Source organism: Cupressus sempervirens, chromosome 9 (genome assembly GCF_028749045.1).
Source record: "Cupressus sempervirens isolate cs-2001-9-10 chromosome 9, ASM2874904v1, whole genome shotgun sequence".
NCBI lineage: Eukaryota > Viridiplantae > Streptophyta > Pinopsida > Cupressales > Cupressaceae > Cupressus > Cupressus sempervirens.
The window spans coordinates 593575685-593603015 of NC_143126.1; the positions used below are offsets into that span (position 1 = coordinate 593575685).

At 35.6% G+C, this 27331-nt stretch overlaps 1 protein-coding gene across 4 annotated transcripts in view; it reads left to right on the forward strand.

The window, feature by feature from the left end:
- Window positions 1-3194: 3194 nt before the first annotated feature.
- Window positions 3195-27331, forward strand: part of LOC149540078 (uncharacterized) — a 35907-nt gene continuing 11770 nt past the window's right edge. The window contains exon 1 of one of the 4 annotated variants that reach the window (XM_089801271.1): window positions 3195-3470. In XM_089801271.1, coding sequence (XP_089657397.1) covers window positions 3441-3470 — 30 coding nt within the window. In that variant the 5' untranslated portion in view covers window positions 3195-3440. Of the gene's footprint in view, window positions 3471-3571; window positions 3672-27331 lie in introns of those variants that run through there. The other 3 variants (XM_089801270.1, XM_089801272.1, XM_089801273.1) reach the window with 3 other exon arrangements.

The window sequence follows — 27331 nt, forward strand, 5'->3', positions numbered from 1 at the left end:
TTTGTGACACATAAATGGGAAATTATGTGGGTATGGTGGATTTCCACCCTAGCTTATCTAAGAGATTTGCAAAATCTTAGATTGATAAGAATATGAAAGTTGTTAGTTTTTTCTTCATTATGATAGGAAAAGTTTCTTATGAAAGTCACTAAATTGAGAATGGAAGGCACACAACTAGCTATAAACCCTAAGGCATCATATAAGGATGATTTGTAGAGTTTTCTTGACCAAGATGAAAATATTCCAATAGTGCAAAGCATGTTTAACAAGGAGTGTCTTCCTAAAGAGTGGAAAGTGATTGTGACCGTGCTTATAAGTTTGTGACACTTGAGGGAAGGTACAAATATTTTCACTCTCTTCCTTTCCCTATGTTTAACCATTCGAGGTGGGATATCATGTTCTATTTCCCATGTTGGATTTTATCCTCTCTGTATTAGTCAATACTCAAGGCTAAAGTCAAAGGGAGTGTCCCTCTTTAAGAGAGATTGATCTACAAATTGTACAATTTTCATCTTAATCATACCCCATAGCCTGGTCCTACTCCTAGCTTGTCTATTGAGCTCAACAACCCTACTTTACTCCTATTTTGTCTAGTTCTAAGGCACAAGTTGTGCACCCCTCAAAGACCCAAGTCACTTCAACTAGGGTCAATCCATGTAGAAAGACTAAAAACAAAAATGCTACAATTAAGGGCATGATTAACTTGTCATTTGATGTCCTCTTGGCCCATGTAATTTGCTTAGACACTTTGGAATTCTATTTCCAATTTTGTGTAGCATTCTCGTACTACCTCATTCTTCTCTCCTTTCCCCAAGGCTCAATTCAACTATCCTAAGGACACCATTTTTTAAAAGTCTCCCTCTCCCATTACCTAGCACAATTCAGTGCAGGGGCTTAAAAGAGGAACTAGTGGGTAAAGTTGAGGCATTGTGTATATGCCATAACAAGCTCAAGGAAGTTACCAAGTGGCTTCTTTGTCAACTCCAAATAACACAAAGGAATATTATTAAGGTAGATATGGCAGTTGAAGCTAAAAGAAGAGCCAAATATTGGATTAAAGGGATGAACAATGACATTATGTGTTAGGTGGTGAAGATTTTAGGGAGAAACTCCATAATTGGGAGTTTATGGAGGAATAAATTGTTGAGTTGAAAAAATAGATGCCCTTAAAAGAGGAGAAGATGGAAATCTTCAACTCCCTTGCCTGCAATAGTCATAGCAAATGTGTCAACATTAATATATAATAAGGTAATTTTACGAAAAGGAGGGAGACTGAAATTCTGAGGGTGTCATATATTTCTTTAGAAAGCCACCTGAAAAGAGAGGGAGCATATAGAGAATATGGTTCAATCAACTTTCTATGATCTCAATTGTATTGATTTAGAGGGAGTGGACCATGTTGAGATGGATTCTCCATTGATTGATAAATTGTAACAATCAAGATGATTGCAATTCATAAATATTCTTCATAACTATGCGGGCCTACCCCCTATGTATATCATGCAACTTAACATTCAAGAGACCATTGCTCAAAGAGTATGTGGCGAATGTCAAATGAGTTGACATTCAAGAGGCCATTACTCCCAATATCTTTATATTACGTTGAGGTAATATATCGTCATGTGTTTATCCTCCCTAGTTAAGAGGGAGTGTTAATTTTTGGTAGCTTTAGTTGGATAAACTTATGAGATGAAATTGAAGTTACATATATATTATATATATTAAATATGTGATATTTATATATGTTCAAATATATATATATATATATATGTGTGTGTGTGTGTGTGTGTGTGTGTGTGTGTGTGTGTGTGTGTGTGTGTGTGTGTGTGTGTGTGTAGTTAATAACAAACTATTATATTAATTAGATGTTAATGAATAGACATACCCCATCATGCCCCACGAAGGGACATGTCTATCCATATTTTATCCAATATAAGAGAGATGGTTGTCATTTGGAAAGCATATACCTTACGGGCAATGCAATTATATTTGCAACAATCCTTAAGAAATGCAACAAGCTTCCTTCTTGGAGAAGCTCAAGGAGTTTAACAAGTAGCATCTATTGTTTGTTGGTGTGGTGGCTAGGTCTGGATGGGCTAGTTCCTAGTTTGCTACTATGTTGGAGTTTTTGCCACAATTCATGGCCTTTGTGCCAGTGGTGCTAATATCAAGGTTGTTAGTTTGATGTGCTAGTGGTTTTTTAATTTTAGTTAGTTACTAGTTTTCCTTGCTTTAGTTAGTTATCGATATTTGCTAGTTTAGAAGTTTTCAATTATAGGTTGTTGTAGTTTCTTGTTTTCTGTACTTTTTAGTTGTTCATTTCACTCTTGGTGAATCCACTTTTGGTTGTCCTGTGGACTAGATGTTATTTGTTGTTAAATGTTCGAGCCCTATCTCGATTTGCCTAATTAGAACAATTGAATGTGGACACATGATTTATTATGTACAACTAGATATACAAAACATATCCTAACATTATAGATTTTATCATACACATACTTCTTTGCTATTCTTTATATAAGCAAATATTCTAGAGCATCCTCTTGTTTTTTTTTTTTTTTAATAAATAAATACACAGAACATGTCCTAATATAATAGTTTTATCATACACATACTTCTGGAGTTTTCTCTTCATTTTTTAGTAAAATGCTTTTGGCTATACTTTTCTATAAGAAAAGAAATACTTTTGTATAATCCACACATACACTATCCCCAATGAGATTGAACTTGTGACCTTTCTTGTAAAAGTATGAATTCTTCACCTTAATACCATTAGTCCCTTTATGGATCCTTACTTTAAAAGTTAAGTTCTTAAATAATAATTTTATAATTAATGCCAATAGGCTTTTGACAATGGCAGAATGAGCCGAGTGGGATGGTGTGAACGTGTTAATGTTAACTTTTATTCTTTTAGGTTAAATTTAACAACCATCTACATGTCAAAAGTTTAAACCTTATTATAAATAGAAAATACTTTTAATAAAAATTTAATATATACCACATAAAATATTCGTTTAAATTATAATATTTTAAGATATAAATCAACCATTTTTTTAGAAATAAAAATAAAAAGCTTAAGCTAGTAAAAAACTAAATAAATAGAAATAAAGGAAATATAAATAATTTTAAATTTTTAGATAGATTTATTTAAGAAATCTATACCAGTTTTATAAAAAATGAGAGAATAGGATAATACCAGTTAAATATAATTTTCTTATTTTTAAGTGAATATATTTTCCCGCTCCTCCATTGTTTGAATCAATGAAGCTGGCCATGGTCTTATTCTCGATGTATTTTTTATCCTTAAAATGGCGAAATCCACCCCAAATTAGCGCCGTCCATGGAGAATTCCAGGTACTTCAACGAATTGGGAAATTCTTGGTGTCATTTTAATCCCTCATTCAAAATTTTGGGTTAAATTTGGCGAATATATTTTAATAATGGCGTCAGATGATGAGAGCACTTCTCAGGTACAAGTCGTGCTTTTTCTCTATCATTTATGTTTGCCCCATCTTCTGCCCGCCTATTGTACTATTGAACGGCTGATTGATCCTGGTTTCTGTTAGAGAAGGGTTTATTTACTTAGTTCGCTTCATTTCTTCGTGAAAACTATATGCTGAGCTTATAGAGAAACAAAACATATTTAGTTTTCCAGTCGACCATCTAGAAGGGTATAATGAAAATTGATGCCTTCAATTTTTGTGTATTTTTTGATATTATCCATTTTAATCTAGGGTTTGACAATATAATCTTTTCATTTACAGTTTAACGTAGTTTCGCTCCCGCATAAGCTGTAAGGTTATTCATATTTTATCTGATTTTAAATACTTGACATACCCTTAGTTTAATCTTTGATGTCATCCATGTTTTCCTTTGTTCTGAAACATCACCCATGCAAACAGAGGCACACATATAAATGAGCTTTATCCCTAGCTTCGACTTATCCACGCTTTCCTTTGTTTAGTAAATCTATGAAAATGCTCGGGAATAGGGACTGAGGGGGTACACAAACAAAACCAAGAACATTTTGCTTTGCTTTATCACAATTGCCATAAATTTGAGTCCCCGCTGGTCTTTGGTTATTCATGATTAAAGGATTAAAATCCAGAAAGTATGGATTTCTACCTATGTATAAAATAATTCATTTTATCGAGTTTCAATGAAGTGGGCCAATTTTATCAATTTGGTGTCTAGTGTGGGTGCAACCTAAAACACATTTTGTCCATTTTTCATTTATTTTTGTTGAAGTTGTTTGTTTAACTTCTTTGAGGTTACGTTTGTTTTAGCATGCATGTAGAAAATACATATAAAAAAACATGATTATATCCATATTAATAGTTCTTAAAATAGAAATTAAGTTAAAAATGCTACATACTATGCTTATAATAAAGAAAACAACCATGCAAATCAGAATGCTATTTTGGTGTGGATTTGTCAAAATAAAATGCCATGACAGCTATTCACTATTAACTATTATTATGATAAAATCCTCAATCAATATCATTGGGGTCTTCATAAAGACCATGACCATCAGCATCATATGTTGGTGGTTTGAAGGACCACATGGAATGTCATTAGCACAAACCTGAATGTATGCTGTCTGAATTTTAAAAAAATGATGATTTTTAGGTAATGGAAACATCAAATTTTGCTAGCTTTGTCTTTATGTCTCACAACTTTGTTGTCCTTTCTGGTAGTCATTTTATTTGTGTGAAAGAATGTAAAAGTTGGGATACACGTAAACTATCCAATTTTCTTTCATGATGCTAATTGTTTGTGCGTTATTGAGGTGCAGTATGTACTTCAATAATATTTAGATAAAGAGAAATTGGTAACTTAGTTGAGAAAAAATTAAAGATTTGGGAGTTACAAAATAATACGAAACTTCTAATTTGAAAAACATTGCTTAAAAAGTAGACATTTCAAATTTAGAGTATTACAAAAAATAATAATAATGATTTGTGATAAAATTTTGATCAGAAGAGGCTGTAGGTATTGGAATGTTTGGCCATGGAGGTACTACTAATTGTGAGCATCCTTGCTGTACTTGTTACGTAGAGTGGAAATGTTGTGTGTCAGAGAGTACAAAATCGACAAACTCAATCATAAATGCATACTCCAATTCAGGATTAGAGAAAAATCTAGCAAACTCTAGTCCTTTTCCTTTGCTAACTTCCATATCTCTTTATTGTGCAACTCTTTTTGACAATGATCACAGTGCTGTTGTATTTTGGAGTCAATGCAATGACTAAAGAAGATGTAGAATGGTGGTTATTTTGTTTCATAACCCAACAAGTATTGTGTTCCCTTGTTACATAAAGTGTGTTTATTAGGATCTTGTTTTTTCTCGTTGACGATGGTCTTCATCTTCAATTGAGTTGATGTCATCATATACTTCTTCTAGGTATGCTTTGTGTATGTTAATATAAGGATCATACTCATGATGGGCTTAGTGAAATTAAGAAGATGCTTCGCATGATTGTATCGTGTTATCTAGGATCATCTATACAATTGTTGTTTCCCTCTTAGTTTTGAAGTACCTTTGCAGTGACCAAAGTTGGTTGGTAACATGCTAGCAAGTGCCTCTCCACCTTCAAAAGTTGTTTCAAGTTGAGTGTGTTGGAGGTGATTGGGTCTTAACAGTTTATTTCCTAAAAAAATAAAAATCAAGAAGAGAACATAATTTAAAAAAATTCTAAAATGAAACATAATATTGTATTATTTCACTCACCTCCAACAACTTATTCTTTTGAGAATGATCTAAATATGGTTTGTGAGATGTGGTGGTTGGAAATAAACTTCTAAATCTCTTTGGCCTTAAGATGCACATATTTGACCCAACCAATTTTGTTGCCGACCTTTTGAAACATAAGCTTGAGGGAATGGATAGTACAAGTTATCCAAAATATGTTCGAATAATTGCCTCAACCAACAAATCAGCTGCTTTGCAATCTCATTGTTTGTTATTGTTGAAGATTGTAGTTGCGACAGAGATCTTTATCTCTGATTTTTAGAATTATGATCATTATAATCATTATGGTCATCTTCAACTGAAGAAGACATTCAGATATTATTATAGACATGTGTTATACGTCATGGTAGAGTCATGCATTTGGAGTATGGAGAGTCATGTTTTGAGAAATTGAAGAGACCTTTAGTTGTAATGTGAAGAGTCTCTATTTTGTTATATATATCACATCAAGCAAAAAGCATTTTACACTTGAACATTTTATTATCAATAAAGAGATTTTGTTGTGTGGTTGGGTTTTTCCCTTCAAGTGGAAGGGTTTTCCCAGGGTATCTTTTGGTGTTTATTTTATCTGCTTTGTTTCCCTTATTGTAGTTTATCACTTATTTCTGGGTTGAACTTCAACAATTATAACTTTGAGAATGCTTGGCTCGATTTTCTCAATGTCTTGAGGACATCAACAAAAAATTTGCATCCTTCCCCTACCCTTCACAATCCATGGTTTTGAAAACATATTTCTTTTAGAGGACATTGCAACCACATTAGCCGATGGTCAATATTTGTCATTCTTCTATTCATTGGAAATGATGGACACCCCTATTTCTTTCTAGGAATCCTTAATTTGCAACAATGATATGTTTATCAATAAGGTGTTACGTACTTTGTCAAAACTTAGGCCTTTGTACTCTTTTGGAGCCTCATACATTTTTCTCAATATTTTTTTAATATATGGTATCAAAGAACTTTGAAAGGTAAACAACTTGCACAGTTGCATCTTGCAATAAGTTGAGTAGCAATTTTTTGGGATTCATTTTGTAATGCCTTTTCCTATGGTCCTTTGTTCTTCTCTAAGTTGCTGATTTGGGTTCGGGGATGGATTCGGGTTAGGGGTTCGGGTTCGTGGGTTTGGGCAAATTTTTTTTCCCCATTTGGGTTCGTGGGTGGGTTCGTGAGAGTGTGTGTGTGTGTGTGTGTGTGTGTGTGTGTATGCAAAAAAAAAGAAACTTGCATAGTTGTAAAACTAACTTAATAAGTCATTTCATAGTATGAATATATCAATGTTACTTGATTATTGATCAATGCCAAATGTCAAAGATAAACATTAAATACTCACTCATTAATCTATGTTAATGTTGTAAATAAAAATTAAAATCATACATTGAATTACTAAAATACAAAATGAAATTTCAAAACATAGACTACTTCATCAGATTGATAGATTATAAATTATAATTTTATAAAAATTGAAACATGGTGATAAATCATAAATGAGTCAATAACAAAAGTTTAAACATAGTTTATCAAAGATGCAAATGCCCTTCAAGGGTCAAATGGGTCATCAAAATATGAGGGATCAATGGCTTCATCCTCATCTATATCATTTTCTTCATCATTGGAACCCAAACCGGTTCCACTAGCCCCAGATGCAACCATATCCTCCTCCTTGTCCTCCTCAACCTTTAGCAAGGCAATTCTAGATATATCTTGGACAATCATATCCAAGTCAGAAGTCTCGGGTAGTACATCCCACAACTTCTCTGGTCCCTTCTTATATCTTGGATCCTTGCGTGATAGGAGGCGCCAGCTGTTGTGAATAAATATCAAGTCCTCTGCTTTCTTCGAACACAACCGGTTACGCTTCACTAAGTGGATAAAGGAGTATGTACTCCAATTTCACTCAGCAGCAAAAGAGCTTGCAACCTAGAGAGACAATCAACACAATTTAAAAAAATTAGAAATTGTAATTTTACAATACAATAGGAATTTAAGAGTGCTAATTCGACAAGTTAAGTGGCCATAAGAAAAGGAAAAAAACTTAAGTACATACTTGTGACAAGATCTTAATGGCAAGAGGTTGGAGATACATATAACTTTGCCCATGTAAGTACCACCATCCAATGACATCCATTCTACTTTGGTCATTGATTGCATCAGGGTTTGCATTTTTGCCTGAGACAAAATCTACAAACTCTCTCCTAACATTTGATGCCACATAAGGATCACTAAAGAGCCTGCTAAATGCCCTCTTATACCCAGTAGAAACTTCAGGATCTTTGTATGGTGCCACTCTACCAGGAATAGAAAGTATCTCACCGCGCTATAATATCTGGGAGAAAGTGCATATGCCAGGAGGTGTAAAGGTGTAGTCATCTTGTTCCAGTGATGCAGAACAATTTTTTTCACCTTACTATACAAGGTATCCTCAAGATCCTATTCTCTCCTCTAAATAACCTGGGATGTCAAATGATGTACATGTAAGTTATTTTGATGTAGTGTTAATAACTTAATTAAAATAAAAAAATCAAAATCTCTCAATAAACGAGGATAAAGTATTGTATAAATTTAAACTTATTGATTTCATTCTTTCTAGCATGGAGTACATGGCATCATATATGTCCCCCAAACAAGGCTCATCAGTGTTGGCATACTGAAGCATAGACATGATGGGCTCGATGAGTTCTAATGCATATTCCACCCTCTTCCAAAAATCATCACTCAAGATCAAATCCTTTACAATTTTAGCCCCTTCTGTATTGGCTTGCTGGCATCCACCCCATTTGTTGCTAATAACCATTTGACACAATGCTTCTTTCACCCTCACAAATCGTCTAAGGACGATTGTGTGTGAAGCAAACCTTGTGTTAGCAACCTATTACCATGTTTATTCAAATTGTAAGTTAATATAATAACACATTTCAAATATCAAATATGTAAACAACACAAATTTAAAAATATGTATTAAATTATGTAAAGTATGACACAAAAATAAAAATGATAAATGAAACTAAATAAAGTTTAAAATTTACCTTCAATAATTCCAAGCGGGAGAAAGCTCTGAAAATTGCTTGTGACATATGGTGGTTTGTCACAAACATCTGGATCTGCTCGCCCTCCTCATACACTTTTTTCACCCATTCAATTTGGGTGCCAATTGCTTTCATCACCCAGTTCAAGGAGTGGACAGTGCATGGTGTCAAAATGATATGCTCATATCGTGCTTCTACCAAAGCACCTGCAGCCTTACAAGCTTTAGCATTGTCTGTTATTACTTGGACAACATTGTCAACTCTCACTGACTCTATGGATTCAATGAGAAGTTCGGCAATAAAATTTGCATCCTCTACTTGCCCTTCACAATCAATCGCCCTCAAAAACATTGCCCCTTGGGGCAGATAGCAATCACATTTATTAATGGATGGTTTTTGCAATATTTCCATCCATCAGAGACAATGCTCAACCCCATTTGGATCCAAGAATCTCTTATTGGTTTGAGGAGGTTTTCTACATTTTTTTCTCTCATTATGCAATATGGTGGTTCTCAACTTTTCATATCCAAGGGCTCGGTAACCACAAGGTGCTTCATTTATTGCTTACACCATCTCTCTCCAATAAGGTGATCTCACTAGATTGAATGAAACATCATTTGTAATGAGGCAACGCCCAATCTTTATGTCAACATTTTCTCTCTTTTCATTTTCAAATGCCTTATCTAATGGGCCTCTCTTGTGGGATGGGGGTGTTTCTATTTCATCGTCATCCACAGAGGGGTAGGTAGGAAGGGATGTGGTCTAGTGGTTGTTCGAGAGGGTGGTGTTGGTGGTTTTTGCTTTGATTTATCTTTTTTGGCCTTTGACACTAACCTATCAGCCTCTTGTTGTTCTCTTAACATGCCTGCTATTTTAGAAGCCGACAACCCTTTTTTACCTCCCTTTTGGGGCCCCTTAGACATGTTAATCCCTTGACCTAGTGGGCCTATCAAATTATGTTTAACTTGGTAATATGAGCTTCTATATTGGTTTTGGCAAAAATTGCATTTCCATATATACCCTCCCCCTCCAACACATTGCTCAATTCTTGTTGTATACTTCCACAAAGGAGAGCTTTTATCAATTTTAAATCTTTGGGATCCCACCCCACCCACTGAACCCTGACTACTCATTCTATGATTCTTGGAATCTATAATTTTTTTTTTTTCAGAACTTATACAAAACTTGATAAAAAATTAGAACAATAAATATTAAAAAAACTAAAAACAAACTATGAAAGAAGCAAAAGGAAGGATCAAATGCATACTTGGAACACTCAACACTGATTATTTAAAGGATTTGAGACTCCACAAACAATCTCTACAACCTTCTCTTCAAACTTGCAAAATGGCCACACCAAAATGAGAAAGCAAATGAGAGATTAGATGAATGAAAAGTATCTAATATGCCTTATTTTAGGGTTTGCAAAAAAAACAATAAAAATACTCATTTTTTAATGTTTTAATGGCCACTTTATGGCCCCACATGTCGCAGGTCCTCTCGGATTTGCTCGGGTTTGTCGTGGACCCAGGCATGGTCAGTGTTTGGGCTTGCTTGTGGACTCGGGCGGACCTGTAAGCCCAAACACAGACCTTGCCCAAACTTGCTGTGGACTTGGGCTTGAATCCGGACATGGACCTGAGCTCCAAGGTCCGAATCTAGTGATGTAGGTTCTTCTACTTGTAATGTTTTTTTCCCCCACATGTGGCCAAAATTTGGTGGCTCTCTACCACAACTTTGGGAACATAAAGAGATGGATAATAGTGGTCTCGTTGATTCACATTTTTGTCAAATGATATCACGCTTTTAAGGCAATTGCTTTGTTTGCTTGCTTTTGCTCTTTGTTATATTCCAACACTCTAGATGTTGTAAAACAGATCTTTCTCGCTTTAAGTATGCTTTGGTTCCTATGCTAGGAATACCATACAAATGGGTTTTCGCTTGACCATATGGGCTTGTACGTTTGACATTACTTCCACTAAAAACTTAAATATATGCCCTACCACTCAAAACATGTCATGTTATATCAACATATTTTCACAGTGTTGAATTGAATTAGTTTTGAAGTGGGTTGGCCATTGATGCAAATATTGGCTGCCCTTGTAATACATAGGGCAACAAGATTGGAAAGCATCATATATTCGAAAAAAATGGTGGAGAAAAACTTAGAATTTTTTTAAAGCTAAAATAATAAAAAATAAAACAAAAATCAACACAAAAGAGTCTTTTATGGAAGAAATAATAAAGAATAAAAATCGACAAAACTACTTTCAATCCAAGAATCTTCTGCCATGATCTTTTTGACAATGAATGAGCTCTTAGACAATCATATCAACTACCTTAGAATCTTCAATGATCAATCTTTAGCTCTACTTGTGCAATGACAAGCAAGAATTTCAACAAGTGAATTTGGTTCGTTTTTTTGTTTCTAAAAAGACGTAAAATGAGTTTATTTTGTGTTGCAATGTGTTTTGAGATAAATTTTAAGGTTAGGGTTAATTTGTTATGTTGAACAATCAACCTATTAAGTTAAAAAGGGAACCTTCTTGGGTTTCATATTCTGCTACTATATTCAAGAATGCTAGGGTGAACTTAGGTGTGCTTTGTATTATCCATAGAGAACCTAGACTAGGTTTGTATCAAATTTGGCCCAAGTCCATATTCAACCTACATTTGGGTCACTTTGGAGTATACCAACAATTGAGGATTTTGTTGATGCTTCACTACATACACATATACACGCGCATGCACACACACACACATTGGATATCAAGAATTGAGTAGCTCCCCAATAAATTGCAATACGCTTGGTAAACTTTTTAACATGATTGGTGTTGCTGGTGTGACTGGCCCTCGTTTACCATGTGGGCTAGGGGAAATTGGATATTGTGACCTTGTGCCTACCACAGAAAGTCCATGCCAATTGAGCCAGGCAGAAGCTTCACTATACATGACATATGTTAGTATTGCACATTTTTCTAAGGCAATTCATATGCATGAATCCTGAAAGGTAGAAAAAAGATGTGACAAGAAATCCTAGACCCTATCATGATTTAATGCATTTCAAGATTTTTGCAAAGAAGGGTTTATGTATGTCTCACTATGGAGTCTTAAAAGAATATAGGCTCATATTTGGCTATCAACAATACCTAACCATGAAGTACTTGTGATTGATTACAAGTGGCCATATAATATGTATTTTTGATGATAATATGTATTTTTGATGAGCTGATACATTTTGCTCTTTAATTTTGGTTTTGATTTGACGTGTGAAAGTTATAAGGATCGTAGAAATGGTGGAAATTTCTCCAGAATGGGATAGGTATGAGTTGATGGAGGCATGTGTTCTCAGTACATATCTAGTTAAGCATGTTTTTGATGTTTGTTTGGAATATATTTGTAGTACAAATAAGAAATGCAATAGTGAAATTTTAAGTACATTTGTCTTTGACTATTGAGTTCATATTGTCCAAGGTAATTGTTGAATGCTTATAATGTTAGTGGGCTGATTGTTAGTGGTGTTCAGCTCTAAGTTAAGATATTGGTTTGAATCTAGGTATAGATGCATATACGAGAACCTAGTAAGAAGGCCAAGGTAGTATCAAGGATCGTGCTAAGTGCTGATAACACCAAATATGCAAATGTAGCTGAGCCTCTTGTTGAAAAGCCAATAGAGCTAATGCAAACTAGTGATTACAAGTCCACTACCATTGAACTTGGTAAACAATCACGCTTGGCTTGTCAACGAGTTGCCCAAGATGGTTTCAATATGCTCAATTAAAAGAATGATAAGCTGTGAGAAAGGAGAACATGCTTAAGGAGGAGAACGCCAGAATGCAGGACATTATTGAGAAGATGAAGGCCTCTTCTTTGACAGTCGAATCTTTGTAACATGCAATGCAAATTGCAAAGAAAGCCAAAGACATGGACAACTGGTGTGATTGTCTAGTGTCTTAAGGGTACATGTGATCAGGGGTAGCTTCAAGTTGCTCATACATGGGAGAGATATTTCAGCAAGGTTGAAGGAATTTCTTGGTTCATTTTATCAACCTAAGTCTCTTGATGTTGACCTGAATGTCTGGAAGACTATGAGCAAAGTTGACTTAGATGTTTTGCACGATTATGGTATTTTCTCTTTAGTAGAGATGTACTATAATACCTTGCATCTAATAGACAATAGGGAGAAGGTTTTGCAAAGCCTAGTGGTTGAAGGGCGAAGCAACAATACAATGCCCTACAAGATCAAGAACACATGATCAACAATGGTTTTTAGTAGCTGACATGTGCAATTATCGCTGAAGATGGAGAAATCGTTGATGGGAGTGTAAGAATTTGCCTTAGGGCAAAATCATCCAAGATCAAGAAGCTCAAGCACTAGCACAATATGAACCAATAAAGTATGATCAGAATGACAATATGAAATTGAATTGATGTACATGTACACTAGAAGTGCTTGAATATAAAGGCCTCTAGACTGACTGGGAGTCAACAAAGTGGTAATACTCACAACTAAGCACGTGTCCACCAAGAGTGGATTATCCTCCATTGAGCACAGAAGTTAGTGCGATGATGAGAGGATAAGTTTACATAGGTGTGTCACGTAAAAAGATGTTGTAGACACCATGTGCTTAATTAGAGTGCAAACAATTGTGTTATCTATATGACAACTCAGATGATTATGTAGACTTATGTGTTGTAGACACCATGTGCTAAATTAGAGATGCTAACTTTTGTGTTGTCAATAAGACAACTCATATGAGTACGCATACTCCTAGATGTCTACTCTAATAAATAATAAAATAATGCATTAACCCAAGTAAACTTAAGTAAAGTGTAATAATAATTAATTATTTACACTAACACCCCCCCTTAAGTGCAACTTAGGGGAATGCACTTAAGCTTATGAAAGCTATAATGAAAATGCATCATCGGTCTTGACTACTAGGCTATGTTAGGTACCCATGTACAAATGCAATGCAATCTCTCTAAAAATGGAGAAAGAGGAAAAACCTTATGGGCAAAACCCTCCCCCAAAAAGAGAGATGAAAACAACAAGATGCATGGATGGATGGAGTAATTAAAATCCCCCCATTACAACATACATCATGTATATACAATAGAGAAGTATGAGAAGGACAAAACCCCATAAGAGGAAAAAGTCTCCCCCATAAGAGAGAAGAAGAAGAAGAAGAAGAAGAAGAAGAACTGAGACAAGGTAGCCCCCTCCCAATGTAGAATGTTGATCAGTGATAGCTGCTCCAAGATGAATGTAGAAGCTGATCCATGACTGTTGAATAATGTTCCTCCCTTTAGGAAGAAACAATGTCATAGGTACATATGAGATGCTTTCCCAATGTGTAGAAAGAATCCTGAAGATGAATGGTGTCTTTGAAAACTGCTCAACTGTCCCTGTGTTGATACTGATGGTTGCCACTTCCAAAACTGCTGAAATGAACATGTTTAGATCTAGCAAGGATGGATGTAGAACATATCCCAAAGAACTAACTATCTCCTCCAATAATAAAGAGACCTCCTGCAACTACTGTACATAGGGATTCACAATCATATCAACCTTGTAAGAATGATCATGTAGAGAATGGACAAGAGGGTCAGAGTGTTCCTGCACAACAACTGAAGAAGGATCTTCTTCATCAAAGAGAAGATGTATATCATCAATAATGTCTTCCAAATCTGCTATGTAGGACTCAACAAACAAGCTTGAAATATCTGTTATGTAGTCATCCCTTGATTTTGGAACTGGAAGACAAGGTGTACCCAATTGTAGTGAATTGCATGGACCTATCACTGTAGCAATGTATGCATGTGGAATGTGCTGATGCTGTGACCTTGTTCTGCATTTGGCAATAGGATCCCCCATATCTAAACCTGTTGAATCACTATCACTGTTGTCACTATTAGTTTCCACAATGTATGAAGTATGGAGAGGATGAGATGATAAGTTAGGTGAACTTTCCTCAAAGTGAACATTCCTCTCTATGAATATCTCATGAGTCTCAGGATCCATAAGTCTATATGCCTTAACACTATCGTCATATCCGATGAAAGTACAAGGCCTTGGTTGTGGTGCTTTGTATTCCTTTGAAGATATGTGTGCCCATGTTGGACAACCAAAAACTCTGAAGTGTTTCATAACTGGTTTTCTTCCGCACCACGCCTCGAAAGGAGTCATTCCATTTAAGACATTATGAGGAGATCTATTAAGGATGTGATTAGCACTGCTTATAGCTTCGACTTCAAGTGATGGATCAAGAGACTTAGCTTGAATCATGCAACTTGTCATTGACTTAAGAGTTCTAATCCTCATTGCTGCTACACTTGTCTTTTGTGGACTAAATGCTACAAGATTTTGAAGATCAATACCCTCAACTTCACAAAAGTCTTTAAGTCTTGAGTTCACATATCTACTTTAATTGTCCATACAAAGAATCTTGATGGCTTTACTTGATTGCTTCTCAGCATGACTCTTGAAGGCTAAAAACTTATCAAACACTTCATTCTTGTGATCAAGAAAGTAGACACATGTGTAGCGTGAAAAGTCATCAAAGAAAGTGAGGACATAGCGACCCTTGCTAACTAATGTCACTAAAAAAGGTCCTGCTAGAACCGTGTGAACCAACTCAAGAACAATTGATGCTCTCCAAGACTTCCCTTTGTCATACTTTTCTTCTAGATGCATATCCATTGAACGAGTTGAACATTCACCCTTAGAAAAGTTGATTGTAGGTAGACCTTTGACCATATTTTTTGAGCTAAGTTGATAAAGATAGCGGAAGGCAAGATGTCCATACCGCTCATGCCATAATTTACTTTGTGATTGTGAATGTGTCAACAAGGCATGTGAAGGAGACTTAGGCACAAAGTGGGAGAAAGAATAAAGCCATGTGTCATGATTGACTTTACCCAATGCAACCAATGAATCATCCTTAAGATTTTGTACCATTACTGAATCAAGAAGGAACTCAGCTTTATTGCCACCTCCACAGTGAGTGATTTGGTAAATTGAAAGGAGATTAGTGCTAAGGTTAGGAACATAGAGAACATCTTTGAACTCTCCATTTTCCATCTCAACTTGTCCTTTCCCTTGAACTTCCACTTGTGTATCATTCCCTACAAAGATGTGAGGTACCGTAGACTGCTTCAATGAAGAAAAATTTCCTTTTGAAGAACCCATATGATATGAGCCACCCGAGTCAAGAATCCATTCCCTTGAAGAACTTGAACTTGCCATAAATGCTTTCCCTTTCCTTGTGAGGTGGATGGATTTGAATCCTTGGAAGCATTTGGCACATTAATTTTGTTCTTCCTAAGTAAGGTTTCCAACTCATCTATTCTCTTAGTCTTGCAATGATGCTCATCATAATTTGGTTTCTTGCAATATGCACAAAATAATTTATCCTTCTTGTTGTTGTTTCCCTTCTTGTTGGAAGAAGAATTGCCTTGTTGTGAGGAGGAAGATTGTTGTGTCTTTGATTGTGATTTTTGTTTCCACTGCTTTTTCTTGCTGTTGGTGAAACTTTTGCCGCCTTGATTTGTTTGGTTCTCATTACTAGCCACCAATGCTGTAGACTTGGATGACTTGAGTATTCCCATATCTATCAAATTGGATTGTTCCAACATCAACATTTTTACAAATACATCAAATGAAGGTTTAACAAAGGCACTTCCCATGGTCAACATGTGAGTGTTGTAACTCGAAACAAAAGATGCATACTCTAAAGGAAGCCTCTTCAAGATGTGATGAATCAATCTATCATCCTTAATGGGATTACCACAATCCTTAAGTAGTGCTCTCAGTTCATTGGCTTTGTTGACATAGCCTTGAATTGTGTTAAAATTCTTAGGATCCAATAGAAGTAGATCATTCTCAATTTGGAATCCCTTTTTCTCATCCACCTTACCATACAAACCTTCAAGTTTCTCCCAAGCACCCTTGGCATCCTTAAAGCTGGAAATGTGGAAGAAGAGATCTCTATGAACACAACTCCTAATAATTCCTAAGGCCTGGTTATCTTTAACTTGCCAATCAACTTGTGCATCAGCATCAGTGGGTTTTACAATTGTACCATCAACATATAGATTTAAACCTTTTTCCATTAGTCTACACCATACAATATCTTTCCATGTAGTATAATTATGTGAAGTTAAAAGTGGAGTTTTAGGTTAACCCATGATGCAAAGAATTAAAAGAGCACAAGAGAGAATGATTTTGCTGTTTACAACCTCCTTTTGGAGTTCAAATCTGGTACTTAGCAATGTAGCTCAAATGTACAACAATTTTGAAGTTTTATCAAAGCAATACAATGCAAAAAAGGACCTATTTCTAAAAGTGGTATTTTTGTCTGCACAAGCCTATAATTTGATTGTAGATTTGGAAAATAGACAAAAAATTATTCACTTTCAAAAAAATGGAACTTGAAAATGTGTCTAGATGAGCTCGAACTAAGCCCTTGAGGTTGAAAAAATCGGAATTTGCGATTTGCAGAAAAATTTAGTAACAAAGACCTCAAACATCCTGCACCAATGTGTAGATCACGAAATTCTACCCCAAAACAAAAAAAATTGCCCAAAAAAAGGAGTTCGTATGAGGGAGATATCGCTGTTTGAAAATCACCTCTGTAATTATTCTTCTTGAATCGCCGCCATCACACCTCCAAAAATTAATTGACTCTAGATTTCACCTTAGATGTCCAATTTTGATGAAACAAAAGTTGATTTGGGGGTTTTTTGACCTTCTTAATGTGATACCAATATTTGATTTGCACCAGCAAGCTCCAATCTTGTCTTGCGAAAAATCTCTCCTACTGGCCTAAAATGCCAATTTTTTTCGCAGAATTTTGAAAATAAATTGCAAATCCAAAAAGAAATTGCAGATTTGAAAGGAGAAGCAAATGAAAAATGCAGATTTGAAAATTAATTGCACATATCTGAAAAGATTATACGAATTTTGCAAATTAGGCCTTCGAGTTCCGATTTGCAAAAATTTTTTGCTGTAAAATTGACTATAAATTCACCAATTTGATGCTCCGGATGCAATGGTGAGGTCTGCTTTGGCTCTAGACGCTCCCAGTAACTGTAGATACTTCAAATTTGAATCGTGGTCCTCCGAGAGGTGAAGCAAAAAAATGGTCTCCAATGGCTATGAAATGACACTCTTATGGCTCTGATACCATGTAAGAATTTGCCTTAGGGCAAAATCACCCAAGAGCGATAAACTCAAGCACTAGCACAATATGGACCAATAAAGTACAATCAAAATAACAATATGAAATTGAATTGATGTACATGTACACCAGAAGTGCCTGTATATAAAGGCCTCTAGATTGACTAGGAGTCAACAAAGTGACAAGACTCACAACTAAGTACATGTCCACCAAGAGTGGATTATCCTCCATTGAGCACAAAAGTTAGTGCGATGATGAGAGGATAAGCTTACATAGGTGTGTCACGTAAAAGGATGTTGCAGACACCATGTGCTTAATTAGAGTGCGAACAACTGTGTTGTCTACAATGTACATGACAACTCAGATGATTATGCAAACTCCTGTGTTGTAGACACCATGTGCTAAATTAGAGATGCTAACTCTTGTGTTGTCAACAAGACAACTCATATGAGTATGCATACTCCTAGGTGTCTAATCTAATAAATAATAAAATAATGCATTAACCTAAGTAAACTTAAGTAAAGTGTAATAATAAGTAATTATTTACACTAACAGAGAGAATTCTCATAACAGAGTTTGAGAAATTTCGCCTACAGCTTGGGGGAGAAGAAGTTGATGTTGGAGAGATTGATACTCTCACAAGTTACAAATTCTCACTTTGTGATCTCCAAAGTAAGAAAAAAGAATGTACCAATGTTATTGCAGAAAATACAAATACCATTTTCAAGTTATCATTTTTTTGCATAGATCACAGGAGAACCAAATGCAATAGTTCTACAAGAATTGTTGCACAAATTTGGGGAGTTCATGGATATGTTGTGAAGATCTTTCTAAGCGCCCAGAGCTCTTTTTTCCTATGCTTTGCAGAAATAAAATAGTTTTGACAAATTACATGTATAAGCAATGTGCTTTGTAAATATAGGAAACATGCACCAATATACACACTTCATGTAATCAAGTTGCAAAAGCATTAGGCATGCAACTTAGAATAAGTCAAAGTTAGTTAAGAGTTTGTTAGTAGAATAAGTCAAGGTGGTTAAGGGTTTTACACTTTCGTCTCCTTCTTTCTCTCTCCTCTAATATAAAGGACGTATCTCATTGTAAATAGGGATATTTTGCTTTATACAAGGAGGCTATGTTGAAGTACTTGTAACATGAAAACTTCGTGTTTTTGGATACTAAACTTTCTGAATTGAATAAAGAAGCAAGTTTTCTCAAACTTTGTGTTGTGAGGCTTGAAGTTGGTCATTTTTTTCTTAAGTTGCATTGGTCAATTTATCTTTGTTTTTGTTTATAATCTATCTTTGTAAAGCGTTTGAGCGTTTTGTTTTGATTCTTGAAGACTTTGAGCTTTTGGAAATGGAATTGTTTTTGTTTGATAGTGGCTGCAAGTACTAGGGACTAAAGATTTTGTGCTTTGATTTCTAGTATATTATTTCAACTTGGATAGTTGGCAAGAGACTTTGCACCTTGTTAGCTATTCACTTCATTCTTCAAAAAGGATTTGATCATAAGAGACTTTGAGTTCTTATTATCAATCAAAAAAATCTAGTTATAATTGTTGTCTTAATAGTTATTCGTATGTCAACTACTAAACCACCAGTATGGTTATAGCACTAGGCACCTCTTGATAATTTGCTAGTACTAGTTGTTATCATCAAATCAATCCTTAAAAAAGAGGAGTTGATTCAGGGAACCACCCATTTGTCAATTTCAATTAGGCTTATGTTATAGCCACCTACAATAAGAAGGGAACCTCTCGTATTGCTGAGAGAAGAGATTTATCTCACTACACTGTTGCCTAAAGTTATTGTTTTGTATGTTGTAGGCTTAGTGACTTATAGAATTTTTAGTCAACTATCCCCTTCCATATTTATATTCCTCTAATCTTCTCGTAATTGTTCTTGCCTTTCTTGGAAGGTAGGCTCCCTTTCTCTGCACAATGTTTCAATTTTTGGAGGAAAAATTGGCATTGAGGGTTGAGGGCATGAGGGATGAGGATTTGTCTTTCCTATAACCTAATTTTTGCTATGCCCATTTTGTTTTTTGGATATTTTGCCTTTAGACAATTTGTGTAATGTTTCCTTTATAAGTCGCTGAGTGTGATTAATTTGAACTTGATTTTTGGTGAGCTCTCTTAACAAAGTCTTGACTTTTGCAGTATGGTCTTGTCTCCCCCATTCTACTAACTGAGTGATACTGCCTTCTTTTTTTGGTATGAACTTGCATTCACTTCCGACAGGCTGGTTGAGTCACTAGCCTTGATACCACTGTAATGTTTCAAAGTTCTTAGACACTGTCGATGGTATGGGTGATCGAACTCCAAAGTAATCCTCCGTTATGTGCGGTCCAACCAGCACTTAGATGTCCTACTACATGACCTTCAATGTAGAAACTCTGAGTTTGTTCCTTGTAGCTGTACAACATATACCATGTTGCTGCCCAAAACCACATACAAACAATTGTTGTACGGTGATACTTGTCACCCACTCCGTACAATCAATTCAACTACTCCTCCCCACTGTGTTTCAATAGCTGTATGGTGCCACAAACAATTCTTTTGCATATTGATTTGCATCTAACTAATGCACGGTGAATTGGAGACTGTCCAGTAGGCTTGAGATTGTATAGTACTATCCCCTTACTATAATATACCACCCCAACTTGCTTCTGATGATGTACGGATGTCTAACCTACTCGAATATGTTATCAATGTGATGCAAGAATTGAGATAGTTATAGAGAACAAAGATGCACCAAACTCAAGATTGGAGATTTGTAGAGGAAAAAGAACAATGAAATTGCTAATGATAACTTAAAATTCAAACAATGATGATTCTTTAGATTTGCTAGATCTAAAACAAGGGAGCATAGCAGAATAGTGTGAGTTACTCCCAACAAAATTGCATTTGCCAAATGAAGATCTTTCACTTTCGAAATTGCAAACAAAGAAGAACTCCAACTGGAATTCACAGTACGATAAAATAATTCAAGGTGCATACCAAAAGCATCCTACATGCTGGTCATAAATAACCCATGGAAGTAAAACTCCAGAGAAAACAAGTGTCAACATGACAATAAACACCTACAACCAAAAAGTGAAAGATGGGTTCAAGATATACATAAATCAATTGGGACCCCAAAATACAATTATTATTATTTATTTAATTTAATTATGTGGACATTACATAGGGTTTGAAGAATTTGGACACCTCACCATTTGCAGTTTCCATTTTGTTGTCGAACTTTGAGAGGCCATGAGGCAGTCATCCAAGCATCTTTAAGAGTGCAATTTTTTTGGATTTTGGCTAGATTTAAAATAAAAATTTGTGGTGTTATTTTCTAGTTGTGGTGCATAGATTTTGCAAAAAGTGCACTTTTTGCTGTTTGTACCTGTCCAATACTGAATTTCACAACTTTAGAGGCTTTGTTTGGGCTTATACGGACACATTTTTAGGTGCTGTTTTTTTGAAAGTACATAATTTTTTGAGTACTTCCAGATCTGCAATAATATTGTAGCCTTGACTGGGAAAAAATAAGACTTTAAAAAATTGGCCTTTATTAGTCTTGTATGATCATTGTAATGTCTCAGATTTGTTTGATTATGAGCTATATTGATTCAAGTCTTATTTCGCCTCATAAAGACAATTGTAAACATCAAAATCAGAAGTCCACTTATGCTCACTTATGCTCAAAGTTGACAATTTGCAATCATAGACACACTATATAAAATGCCAAAATTATCATTAGGGGGGATCTTTGATTGAGTGAAAATTGGGGGGGGGGTGCTTGTATCTCTTTCCTTCTTGTGGTCTTTCAATTTTGCATCATGGGTTCTATTGCAAAATTAAATCCACATAGCTCTGTTACATGAAAGGTGATGTATAGAGCAAGTCAACGGTAAAAGGTTTAAATGCTTATATGGATGGTACAATCAGAAAACTTGGTGCTGATGTTGCAATAGCTAACTAGGGATCCAAAATTTTTAAGGCTTTAGGAGCCTTAAAAGAGAACGTTTTTGAAGCTATCATGTATCACGTTAAATCCATGAACAATGTTGAAGAAGCTTGAGATAAATTTGCAGTTTTGTTAGGTAACGTGGAAAGAGATGGCATTCTCAATTGAGACTAATCTTTGCGAATTGGAGCTTAGAAATCTTGACACAATCCAAGATTATCTTAACAAAGTCGATGATTATAGAACACAACTTGTGGATTGTGGTACTCCCATGGAGGATGAGAAGTTGATTCATAATTTAATAAAAAATCTCCCTCTTGAATTTGTGGCTTTTGTTTCAAGTTACAATGCTCATAAGTTGACCATGGAAAATGCCTTACTAAACCTTCATTTGAATCATTTGTAGAAATGTTGGTCTTACAACAAGGAAAAATGCCAAGTATGGGCATTCTCAAGTCTTCAAAGTCTAAGGCATTGGTGGTTAATATTGGGAATCAAAGGAATCAAGGTGGTAAAGTTTCCAAGAAGAAGCAAATGCAGTGGAAGGCGGAATCACAATCTGAGACACAACAATCTTCTTCCTCACAACAAGGAAAGTCTTTTTCCAATGATAAAGGGAACAATTCAAAGAAGGAAAAGCAAACTTGTGCTTATTACATGAAGCCAAATTACGATGAACATCAATGCGACAAGAAACAAATTGATAGAGTTGACAAACATAATCAAGAAACAACATATTGATTTGCCAAATGCCTACAAGGGAAAGGAGCCAACACCATCCACTTAAAAAGGTGAAGGGAAAGAATTTCTGGTAGATAAACTAATTCAAAGGAATGGGTTCTTGATTTGGATGCCACACATCATAGGGGTGCTTCAAAGGAGCAACTTTCTTGTTTGAAACCGTCCAAGGTACCTCACATCTATGTTGGAGATGATACACAAGTGGAAGTTGAAGTAAAAGGAGATGTTGAGAGGAAAAATGGAGCTTTCAAAGATGTTCTCTATGTTCCAAACCTTAGCACCAACCTCCTCCTAATTTAACAAATCACTCACTATGGAGGTGGAAATAAAGTTGAGTTCATTCCCAATTCAGTTGTAGTGACAAACCCTAAGGATGATTATATGGTGGCAATAGGAAAAGCTAATCATGATACAATACTATATTCTTTTTCTCACTTTGTGCCAAAGTCTACTTCACATGCCTTGTTGACATACTCAAATTCACAAAATAAACTTTGGAATGAGAGATATGGACATCTCAACTATCGTTATCTTCAACAACTTAGTAGTAAGGATATGGTCAAGGGTCTATCTTGTCCAGTATTCGAAGGGTGTATGTTTAGGTTGTGAAAGTCTTGGAGGGCATCGTTTGTTCTTGAGTTGATTAATAGTGATGTAATGGGCCCATTTCCAATGCCATCATTTAGCAAGGCTTGTTCTGTACTCACCTTTATTGATGGCTTTTCACACTACACTTGGGTCTACTTTCTTGGTCACAAGAGTGAAGCGTATGATCAATTTTCACCTTGAAGGCTCATGTTGAGAAGCAGTTAGAGAAAGCCATCAAAGCTTCTTTGTACAAATAGTGGAAGTGAGTATGTGAACTCAAGGCTTATAGACTCTTGCACTCTTGAGGGTATTGATCTTCAACATTTAGTTGCATACACTCCACAAAAGAATAGTGTTGTAGAAAGGAAGAATAGAACTTTTAAGGAGATGACCACTTGTATGATTCATGCTAAGTCTCTTGATCAAGTTTTTTGGGCTGAAGCTATGTGTTGTGCCAATCACATCCAAAAGAGAATTCCTCATAAGGCGTCAAATGGAGTTACTTATTTTGAGGCTTGGTGTGGTAGAAAATTAGTTGTGTAAAAAAATAGTCTTTAGTTGTCTAGCTTGGGCACACATACCTCCACAGAAGCGCAAGGCATTGGAACCACATAGTAAGCTTTGCATATTTGTTGGTTATCCTAAGAAGGGCATACAAACTTATGGATCTAGATTCACATGAGATTTGCTATGAGAGGAGTGTTCACTTTGAAGAGAATTGTCCAAGCTTGGATTCTTCAACTCCTTCCTCCTTGGAAAGTGATAGTGATGATAGTGACTTGGAAGACAAACTCCTTCAACCCCAACATGTAGGTCACCACCTTGGCAGGGTCAAGAAACAATTGATGACATGCTTTCTTGATCTTCTCCTTCCACTAGACCTTGTTGGGCACTACAAACACTTGATTCAGCAATTTTACTTGTGGGGAATCTTGTAGACACTAGGAGGACAAGTTTACAACATAAACCATTTCCACATGCTTATGCAACAATTACTTTGGATTAACAATCATTTAAGGAAGCCTCAGGGGTTCTTGAATGGGAAAAAGCTATGGAGGAAGAGTATAACTCTTTGGTAGGGAGTAACACTTGGGACTTAGTTCCTCTTCCCAAGGGAAGAAAGTTGGTTCGATGTAAGTAGATCTATCGGATCAAATTTGCAACAGATGGAAGTGTGGACAAGTATAAGGCTAGACTTGTTGCAAAAGGTTTCTCACAAGTTCCTGGTGTTGACTATATTGAGAGCTTTGCACCTATTGCCAAGATGAACTCCATTCGTTTGACACATTCTATTGTTGCAACTCATGGTTGGGCTTTACATCAAATTAATGTGAAGTGTGCATTTCTATATGGGGATCTTCATGAGGAGATTTATATGGAGCAACCACAAGGATTCATACAAGTTATTTCTATAGTTTACAAATTGAAGAAGTCTATCTATGGGCACAAATATGCACTTAGGGTTTGGTATGCCAACATGGATTCCTTTCTTCTCTCAATATGGTTCACAAGGTGTCATTCATATTTGAATGTCTACATTCTTTGGAAGGATGACTCACACTAGACACTTGCGCTTTATGTTGATGACTTGATCATGATAAGGAGTACTTCATCCATCATTAACAGTGTCAAATCTTCTTTGCAAGACAATTTTTTTAATGACAGACTTAGGTTTACTCCACTACTTTCTTGGTATTGAGATCACACAGTCTTCAACAGGGATCACACTTTCTTAGTCCACGCGTACTCTTGATATACTTGCTCGATTTTACATGAGTGATTGCAAGGCTACACCTAGTTCCTTTATTTTAGGTGTCAAGTTAGAGACTAAGTGGACCACACCACTTTGTGAAGCTACATTGTGTAGACAACTTGTTGGAAGTCTCATCTACTTGATACATACACGCCCTAACATAGCCTTTGTAGTTGGCATGGTTTCTTGCTTTATTTAGGAGCCACATGTGCTTCATTGGAAGGCATCTAAATGCATCTTGCACTACATACAAGGTACACATACACATGGGTTCACTATGCAAAAGGTACTAGACTTGAGTTAGTTCGATACATAGACTTAGATTATGTAGGTGATCTTGATGTTTGCAAGTCTACTTCAAGTTACATGTTTTATTTTGGTTCTAACACTATTTATCGGCAGAGTAAGAAGCAAAATGCTAATGCTTTCTCTTTGATTGAGGCCGAGTATTAAGGGGTTGTTAATGTAGCTACAAAGGCTATTTGAATTTAGCATATCTTGGAGGTGTTTTGTTTTAGTATTCCATAGCCTACAATCATTAATTGTGATAATCAAGGTGCTATAGAGATCTCAAAACACCTAATTCAACATTAGTGAACAAAACACATTGAGGTTCATACACACATCATTAGAGGACTGATACATGAAACTTGTAATTAAGTTGTGGTCTTGTCCTACAACAAAGCAGATTGCAAACATCTTCACCAAACCCTTCATTGAGAGCATCTTCATTTACAAGCTCTCTTGGGGGTGGAAAATACTTCTTCAGGGGGTTATTTGACTTCTCTATTCTCTCTTATGAGGGGGATCTTCTCCTCACATGAGGTCTTCCCTCTCATTTTTTATTTTTGTATTTATCTCTCTTTTTTGGGGGGGGGTTTTCCCCACAAGGTTTTCCCTCTTTCTCCACTCTATGAGAGATTACATTGCATGTTTTTTGCACTTGCAGTTTGTACATGGGTGCCTAACATGATCTAGTAGCCAAGACTCATCATGCATTGTCATCTAGCTTTTGTAAGCTTAAAGTGCATTCCCTAAGTTGAACTTAAGGAGGGGTGTTATTGTAATTAAATATTACTAATTACACTTTAGTTTAGTTTACTTAGGATAATGCATTTGCATATAAGTTGTTATGTAGACACAGGAGTTTGATTTCCTTTTTGAGCACATGATGTTGGATAAATCCTCTTGAGGTGGAATTAGTTGTTATCTCACACTGCTTTATTTGTGAGATCCACCTTTCATATTCTTATCACATTCTCATTCTCTCATTGTTGCACATACTTTGTTGTACAATGGATGATGATCCACTTTTGGAGGACATGTGATTACACATTGTCTAGTTGATAGCTTATCACTTGCATATCTCCTAACTACAATGCATTGCCTATATATCTAGGTACATCTACGATGCATTCATTCATTATCATTTGATTATTATTGGGTTATTCATTTGATCATATCATTTTGTCTCTCTTGTTTGTGCTATCTATCGAGCTTCTAGATCTTGGCATTACATTCATTCTCTTAGGAAAATTCTTACAAATCTTAAACTAGTAATTAACAATCATTCTATAGTAACAAAATGCAATATAACTAACTACATGTTAGGTAGGGGTTTGTAGTTTTATTTTATTTGGTTTCTATTATGATTCCTATACTCAAACTAACAATAGTTTGTACTATATATGTATCACAAAAAGTAGAAGAACCCATGAGCTATTTGGATCAAAACCAATACCTAAACTACATTGGCATGGCGACAAGGATCTCTATGGTAGAATCTGATATTGTAATTTAAGAACACTAGAAGGCAAATTTAGCTTCATCCAAAATTTATATATGAACTATATTCGTAACATAACGTACAAGGGTATTGCCAATGCTAGAACGTAATGTAATGGGCAATGCCTATCACGTTTTTTGTAATAATTCCATAGCCCATTGAAGTGAACAATTATTATTTTTTTCCTCGAGTTTTTTGAGCCATTTTTGGGGATGCCTTGGGGATGGGAAAGGGGACGGCTATCATTGTTTTGACCCAAAAAGGCTTGAACATTGTCATTTTGTCATGAGAGGAAAATATATGAAATACATGCTTATGCAATTTTCAAAGAGGCAAGTACATTTTTATTTTGTTTCTTTGTGGGTGTCTGTGTTTTGTTGATTATTGCTCCGTCATCCTCATTATCTACGAGTTTGTCATTTGAGATGGAGATTATTTCAGTAAACGTACATTTCAATTCTGAAGATAATTTCACCATAGCTTCTCTTTTCAAAGTGCAAATAACTCCCTCCCTCTCTCTCTCTCTCTCTCTCTCTCTCCCTCTCTCCCT